The sequence below is a fragment of the Protobothrops mucrosquamatus genome, unplaced genomic scaffold (genome assembly GCF_001527695.2).
Source record: "Protobothrops mucrosquamatus isolate PMUCROS unplaced genomic scaffold, P.Mucros_1.0 scaffold3781, whole genome shotgun sequence".
NCBI lineage: Eukaryota > Metazoa > Chordata > Lepidosauria > Squamata > Viperidae > Protobothrops > Protobothrops mucrosquamatus.
The window spans coordinates 149,163-157,776 of NW_015389734.1; the positions used below are offsets into that span (position 1 = coordinate 149,163).

At 43.3% G+C, this 8,614-nt stretch overlaps 1 protein-coding gene across 2 annotated transcripts in view; it reads left to right on the top strand.

Annotated features, from left to right (window-relative positions):
* CALN1 (calneuron 1) overlaps window positions 1–8,614 on the top strand; it is a 134,680-nt gene that overhangs the window by 83,257 nt on the left and 42,809 nt on the right. For both annotated transcript variants that reach the window (XM_015827545.1, XM_015827546.1), the window contains exon 3: window positions 5,283–5,395. In XM_015827545.1, coding sequence (XP_015683031.1) covers window positions 5,283–5,395 — 113 coding nt within the window. The remainder of the gene's footprint in view (window positions 1–5,282; window positions 5,396–8,614) is intronic.

Genomic DNA, 8,614 nt, shown 5'->3' on the forward strand with positions numbered 1-8,614 from the left:
AGGCGTCCCGATCCAGAAAGGGGCGCAACTGGCGTATCAGGCGAGCCTGATGAAAAGCCCCCCTGGCCACGGCCATCACATGATCGTCTAAAGACAGCCGAGCATCCAGGAGGATGCCCAGGTTGCGGGCCCTCTCCGTGGGGGCTAATGACTCACCCCCGATAGCCAGAGATGGAACCAACTGGCTATGACGTGATGCCGGAAACCACAGCCACTTGGTCTTGGACAGGTTGAGACGAAGCCTGTTACTCCCCATCCAGACTCGCACAGCCTCCAGGCACCGGGACATCACTTCTGCGGCATCATTGGGGTGGTCTGGGTTGGAGATGTACAGCTGGGTGTCATCTGCGTACTGATGAAACTCCACCCCGAAACCACGGATGATCTCCCCAGTGGCTTCATATAAATGTTGAACAGGAGAGGCGAGAGGACCGACCCCTGTGGTACCCCACAAGTGAGGCGCCTCGAGGTTGACCTCTGCCCCCCTGCCAACACAAATTGCGTCCGGTCCGAGAGGTAGGAGGAGAACCACCGTAAAACGGTGCCCCCCAACCCCAACCCCCCTAACCGGCTATTAAGTAAATTTGGCTTCCCCGTTTGCTTGTCACAAGGTCATAAAATGTGATCGCATGACCCCGGGACACTGCATCTTTCATAAATAGGAGTTTAGATGTTGCCAAACATCTAAATTTTGATTATGTGACCCTGGTGATCCTGCAACAGTCATAAGTCACTTTTTTCAGTGCTGTTGTGACTTTGAAAGATCAAAGAAGAAAGCAGTTCAGGAAGAGATAGCTTGTTTAGGCAATTTCTGTGCCCTGTGAAGAAGGGAAAAATGAACAACAAGCAAACAAACAAATAAAAGACCAGGCACAGAACAATGTACAGAACAGGCACAGAACTAACTGACTGTAATGGCAAACACATAACTGAGAAAGATGGCATTGGTCTCAGAGTTCCTCTTTCATTGCCATAGTAACTGCAAATGGTTGCTATCCAGTGATGGGATTCAAATATGTGAACAACTGGTTCTCTGTGTGGATGCCACTTCCGGAATCTATTATGGGTCTGGGCAACAAAAAATTAGCTACCGGTTCTGCTGAAGTGGTGCGAACTAGCTGAATCCCACCACTGTTGCTATCCAAGGCAGTCACTAAAGAAAGATTTTTTGGTGTATGCCTTCAAGTCAGTTTCCGACTTCTAGTGACTGCCTGGGCAGGTCCCTGCAGTTTTCTTGGCAAGATTTCAGAAGTCGTTTGCTGTCGCTTTCTCCCTAGACTTAAGAGAGATTACTGGCCCAAAGTCACTCAGTTGGCTTTGTGTCTAAGATGGGACTAGGATTCATGGTAACCTAGTTTCTAGCTCGATGCCTTAAATATTACGCTAAAGTGGCTCCCAAATAAAGACTACCTATATTGACAAAATGTGTCCCCAAACGTTGTAAATTACTGCTTTCAGCCATAATGGGAGAGGAATATAAAAGACCATAAGAAAAGCTCAGATTTTCGAATTATCAGGATAATGAATGGATCTGTTCCGCTGCATGTTGCTCCATTAAGACAGCATGACTTTGGAGGAATGGCTTATTTCGTTGGAGTGTTTCTTTAACAATATTTTTTTAATAGTAATTCTTGTGCCTAATTCCCCATGGTTTGTAATAGCTGAAAACAGAATGCTTTAGCAATCTTCTTGACTTTCTTTTTCTCTTGCTGTTTATGGCCAGTTTATGGCCACATTAAAGTTCAACTCTTTAATGTGATTCTTCTACTGGAATTTGGAACAATTTAACACACTAGCCTCCTTCATTTTAAAAAAAGCTATGTATTAAACTTTGAACACGCAACCTGTTTGAATTTGAAATGTCGCTTTTAAAGCTCAAAGCAATTGTTCTGAGTGCAGGCCAACTGTTTCACAAAAAATAGGCTGCTTCAATCATTTTTGATGTCTAATGCTTCTTGAATTATCAAAATTGTTCATGTTCAATTGCATTCAAAGCAACTCTATCAGGCTCAAAACAGTGAGGTGGTTTGAATGCAAAATATTTTGCACATCACTAAAGTTTTTTAAAAAAAAATGGAACAAAAACTGAAATGAACTCTGTGGAACGAGAACTATTATTTACATATTTCACTTCAACTAACTAGGGTTCTGGAAATATAGCAGTCAGAGCAGTATTTGATGAACCAGCCCTATTCAATACAGTTCATGCAAACTTAGCGCAAAATATAATGCACAAACTGGGATAGTTAATGTCATACAATAAAAGGAAGACAAAAAATGGCTGAAAGGTAAAGAGAACGCAATGCAACATCAAACGATATTCACCTTGTCAAATATCATTTGATGTTGTATAATGGAGCCCTTATGGTGCAGTGGCTAGAATGCAGTATTGCAGGCAAACTCTCCCCACCACCTGGAGTTTGATCCTGATGGGGCTTAAGGTTGACTAAGCCTTCCATCCAGAAGGTGGGTAAACTGAAGACTCTTGTTGTTGGGGGCAATATGCAAATACATTGTAAACTGCCCAGAGAGTGCTGTAAAGCAGGGATCCCAACCCCTGATCCGTGGACCAGTACTGGGCCATGGCATGCCAGCAACCAGTCCGCACAAACAAGCAAAGTCCCATCCACAAGATGCAGGCAGCACACAAAACCACACACCCTCTGGTCTGTGGAAAAACCTCTGTTCACAAAACCAGTCCCTGGTGCCCAAAAGGTTGGGGACCTCTGCTGTAAAGTGCTATGGGGTGGTACATATGCCTAAATGCTATTGCTATTATATGGTGTTTATATGGTCTTGGCAGTATGTCCATTGACAAAGGCATGAGTATAAATTGCTGCATTAAAAAGAATCATGATGTATTTCTCACTTGAAGACATCTTCCTCCCTGTTCCCATCCCATTTTATTGTGGTAGATACATTTATAAAGTCCAAATTAAAATTTTGATATTAATCTTGGGGGGCCTGGCTTAGTGCCTGACCATCTTCTGAACATCTTCCTCTTTTATGAACTACTTGGCTAGTAAAAACTGCTAGACAGACCCTTCTGATGAAGATGAAGCTATTATTAGAAGATGGCTGTTTTTGGAGCGTGAATGAGAGGCCTTCTCCTGCTTCACTTCCAAACCATCCAATGCATCCTTTAGAACAGGGGGCTCCAACCTTGGCAACTTTACGACTGGTGAACTCCCAAATCCCAGAATTTCTCAGCCAGAACATGTGTTTGGCCCTTATTTTCTGTCCCTTAAGAAGAGCAGCCTAGGAGCATCTCTTTTGCCAGGTTTTTAATAGCTGATTTCAATGTTTGCAATTTAAATTTTATTTTGCTTTTATTTATTGCCTGCCTGCTAGCTGCCTGAAATGCTCAGACTGAATTGAGAGGTGAGATAGAAATAAAAAGTTAGGGCTGTGCAGCTTTTCAAATGAGTGCTGCATCTCGGTGAAGGTTTGAGCATAGCAACCCTTTGATTATGCAACTGGTTGCAGCTTTGCTTCTGGGTCCGGTTCAAGGTGTTGGTTATCACCTTTAAAGGCTGTCATGGCTGTCTGAGGAACCATTTTACCCCAATGGGATTGGCCCACTCCTCTCGTTCCAGCAGAAGGGGCCTGCTCTTGGCCCCATCGGTGAAAGAACAGCAGCTGGTGAGGTCCAGGAGAAGAGCCTTTTCCGCTGTGGCCTCCCCCTCTGGAACATCATGCCACTGGAGGTGAATCAGCTCTGATCTTTCTGTCCTTCTGAAAGAACCTCAAAATTTGGCTCTGCCAACTGGCCTGGGGCCCCGATGGGGGCGTTCCACAATGGAGCTGGTCAGTAAACTAAGAAAGAAGATCCCACCTCTATCCTGCTCGTGTACTAGTTCCTATTCCACCCCAATCTCTGTTAATTCTAATATTTGCAATATTTGTAACAGTATAATGTTTTTGTATTCTTGCTTTTATTCTATTGTAAGTCTCCCAGTGTCACTACATGAGATGGGTGGTGTGTAAATAAATAAATAAATAAATAAATAGGGCATCAGTCTTATCTCAAAGATTAAATGTCAGAGGTAAGCAAGCACAAGGGATCCATTGGCCAAAATGCTTTTTTGAGACCCTCTCCTGACCAGTTACTAAATATGCAGTGGAAGCTTGTTGGTGCATAAAATGGTTACCATGATGAGGTGTGACCACTCAAAAAAAACACTAGAGCTCTGGTATCTGGGCTGCAGGGATAAAATAGAAGAACAGAGTTGGAAGGGATCTTGGAGGTCTTGTAGTCCAACCCCCTGCTCTGGCAGGAAACCTTATACCATTCAAACAAATGATTGACCAATGTCTTCTTAAAAACTTCCAATGTTGGAGCTTTCACAATTTCTAGAGGCAAGTTGTTCCACTGTTTAATTGTTCTAACTGTCAGGAAATTTCTCCTTAGTTCTAGGCTGCTTCTCTCCTTGATTAGTTCCCATCTATTTCTTCTTGTCATGCCCTCAAGTGCTTTGGATTCAGACAACTTCTGGAGTTAAGAGTTTTGTAGCTATCTGGTGATCATTTTGGATACCCCCAAGCTGGTAGCCCTGAAACACCCACTGGGCAGAAGGAAAATGCCATGAGTTTCCTTAGCTTCTTTTCCTTTTTCTTCCAGTTAAATGAAAATGCTTCTAAACTAAGCAGCAGAAAAAGTCCTCTGACCTTGTTTATTTTCTAATAAGATGAGACCAGTGATCTGTTCTGAATAAAGGTGCTTGGTGCTTTTTTCTGCAGTTTTCCTCTATTTCCTTCCTTTTAATTAAACCTGTCTTTAAAAAGAAAGCCAGCCATGAAGCACCAAGCTGCCTATTCCCTAACGCTTTCCACAAATCAGCAATACATTTGTGGTAGTGGGTAAGTAGCTGCCCTGCTGGAAACCTCCTCCATAAATATTCAAAAGTTGAGCTCAGTCTTTGATCAGTTTAGCTGAATTGTCTGTTTTCTTTATTTCTCGCTTTCATAGTTTTGTTTTAATTGGCTTCAGTTTGATTTGCTGTACTTTGTTGTCTTTTTTTTCCCTGAGTGTGTTTTACTTAACTATGATTTTCATCTATGTCTTGTACTTTGCTGTAATCTTCTTTTTTTATCTGGAAGAAAATACATGAATAAAACGGTCTTCTCCTGCAACCAAATAACTCTTGGTACAGTTAATGCCAGAATTCTCTGGTTAGCAATCCAAGATGGCCGATGAAGCTTCAGTGTCATTTCTCAGAATTCTCTGCTTCCATTTTTTTTTCTTATTCTTACACCAGTTTCTCTCTCCCCTTCCTTTCTAGGAGATGGTCAAGTTGATTTTGATGAATTCATGACGATCCTTGGGCCTAAACTGGTCTCCTCAGAAGGGCGGGATGGCTTTTTGGGCAATACAATTGACAGCATATTCTGGCAGGTTAGTGGCAAGGTGTTTTAATATATATTTAAGTCACAGTTGATGGATGTGTGATTGCCTTGGAGACTTCTTCTACAAGCCATGTTATCACTAAATGACATGAAGTTTGTACTTTGCATTATTTCTGTACTGAGACCGTAATTCTCATGATGTCATTGTGGCTTCTACACTGTCTTTCTCTTCCGTTTACTCAAATATGCTACAGTTGAAGAGATAAGGACATGCTGTGCAGGTCACATGAGGTGTTAATACCACTTTACAATGCCTTGTTAAGGCCACACTTGGAATACTGCATCCAGTTTTTGTCACCACAATGTAAAAAAGATGTTGAGACTCTAGAAAGAGTACAGAGAAGAGCAACAAAAATTATCAGGAGACTGGAGGTAAAACATATAAAGAACGGTTGCTGGAATTGGGTATGTCTAGTTTAATGAAGAGAAGGACGAGGGGGGACATGATAGCAGTGTTCCAATATCTCAGGGGTTGCCACAAGGAAGAGGGAGTCAAGCTATTTTCCAAAGCACCTGAGGGAGGACAAGAAGCAACGGATGGAAACTAATCAAGGAGAGAAGCAACCTAGAACTAAGGAGGAATTTCTTTACAGTGAGAACAATTAATCAGTGGAACAACTTGCCTCCAGAAGTTGAGAATGCTCCAACACTGGAAGTTTTAAAGAAGAGATTGGACAACCATTTGTCTGAAATGGTATAGGGCCGTGGTGGCGAACCTATGGCATGCGTGCCACATGTGGCATGCAGAGCCCTCTCTGTGGGCACGTGCACTGTCGCCCCAGTCCTAGGCATTCAGCTGGGTTTTATAAAACCTTTTTGCTTTAGGCCTCCGCCGGCGTGTGCAAAAAAAAAAAAGGTTCAATCAATCAATCAATTTCAACTTCTCGCGGGGAAAAAAAGATCTCGCAAAGTTGGAATTGATTGATTGAACTTTTTAGTCCCGCCCAGTCTGCCATTACCACCGTAGCCATGGCCACCCAATGGGCCCTGCCCACCCAATGGGCCACACCCACCCAGTACCCGATGATACATAAGTGGGTTTTGGGTTGCAGTTTGGGCACTCCGTCTCTAAAAGGTTCGTCATCACTGGTATAGGGTTTCCTGCCTGAGCAGGGGGTTTGACTAGAGGGCCCCCAAGGTCCTTTCCAACTCTGTTATTGTATTGTATTGTAGGTTGCAAGTTGCTATTGAATATGTGCTAGGAGATGTAAAGGAAATGACAGTCTATGGCAGGGCTGTCCAAACTTGGCCCCTTTTAATTCCTCAGCCAGCCATATCATGGGAATTCTGGGAGTTGAAATCCACAAGTTTTAAAGTTGCCAAGTTTGAAGATCCCTGCTCTTGCTATCTTTTCCTTGGTTTTACTGAGAACATTGTACATTAGAGATAATTGCAGACTGATGGAAAGGTAAATGTCCAGCATAGGACATTCTCATACACCACTCTTGCCTGTTTTATTTTATAATTGAGGTTGAATGTGAGAACTCTGTGCCTTCAATTTGAGAATTTCATCAAAGGTTTTCCTTGGGTTGGGTAAATCTGAAAGCAAAGTTTAGAAAAATGAATAAAAAGATCATATAGATAGAAAGGGATGGTCTTCAGTTGATGCTAGGTGACATAAATCAGATCTCGTTAAGGAAATCTTGGTATGACTTGTGTTGCATGAAGAGGTGCCTTTTAGTAACACTGGTTTTATTTGCAGCAGTGAAAGAAATGACTCTTATCTATGCATTTAAAGAATTTGGTTTCCTGCTTTTTTATTTGTTTTGTTTCTATTAGGAGGGTTTAAAATGTGCTTGGATTTTATTTCATGAATTCTGTGGTTATTCATTCAGAATTTCCTGAGAATAGGTGGGGGCAGGGAGATAAACATAAGAAATTGTTGTTTTTCAATTGTGGCAACTTTAGGATGTGTAGACTTCAACTCCCAGATTTCCCCAGCCAGCATGAAATAAATGAATACTAGTTTGAAATCCAGAGTTACAGAGTTCATTAAAAATCACTCACAATATAATTCTAATTCTTACTGAATTTTAGTGGATGTACTTACTTAAAGGCAAGGAAGAGCAGGGAAGCTCTTCGCCTAAGTAGTAGATGTCTTTTGTTTATAACAACAACGAGTGAGTTAAAGAGGTATAACGGTGTTAAAATTGTATCACCACACCCTTCAGTGAGGGAGGGGGGTCCCTTCCTTTATAATTTTCCCGTCTTATAATATAAAGGAGTTTCCTAGAATTTTTCCGTCTTTTCGTACGGGTTAAAAAGAATTATCGGGGTAGTCTCCCTCCCCCAAGCAGAAACCAGCTCTGTAGAAATGCAGATATCGTAATCCTTTCAGAAAGACTGACACCTGGAAGCTTAGAGCTGATGGGATTAGAAAGACAAAGATCCCTAGAATCAACAATCCCTCACACCAAAAAATCCAACACAGGACATAGTCATCAACCACACACCCAGGGAAGCAGGATATGACCTTTGAGATATAATAGGATTAACCCACCACCATCAAAATACCAGAAAGACACACTCAGACTCAGGTCAAAGTTCATGCCACAGGAACAACTCCAAACAAAAGCTCAAGAGGTTTAATTACTACTCCACCCTCATTGCGTCATCAGATAATCGCCCGGCCACCCTCTTCAGGGTGACTCGCTCCCTCCTCCAGTTGAGGGGGGGGAGGATCCCCTGGGGGAGAGGGCCGAGGATTTTGCTCAATATCTGCATGACAAAGTCGCTCGGATCCGGGAAGGTCTTGACTCTGACTGGGTGGCCCCGGGAGAGGAGACAGGAGTAAGTCTTGAGACTGTTATATGGGAGGAGTTTGACTCTGTGGCTCCTGAGGATGTGGACAGGATTCTCGGGCGGCTGAATGCAACCACATGTTTACTGGATCCGTACCCCTCCTGGCTGGTACTGGCTGCCCGGGAGGGTACACGAGCCTGGCTCCAGGGGATTATAAACGCTTCTTTGCGGGAGGGTGTCTTCCCCATGGCCTTGAAGGAAGCGGTAGTGAGGCCCCTCCTTAAGAAGCCTTCCCTGGACCCAGATGTATTAGCTAACTATCGTCCGGTCTCCAACCTTCGCTTCGTGGCGAAGGTTGTGGAGAGTGTGGTTGCATGGCAGCTCCCCCGACACCTGGAGGAAACGGTCTATCTAGACCCGCTCCAGTCGGGCTTCAGGCCGGGATACAGCACGGAAACGGCATTGG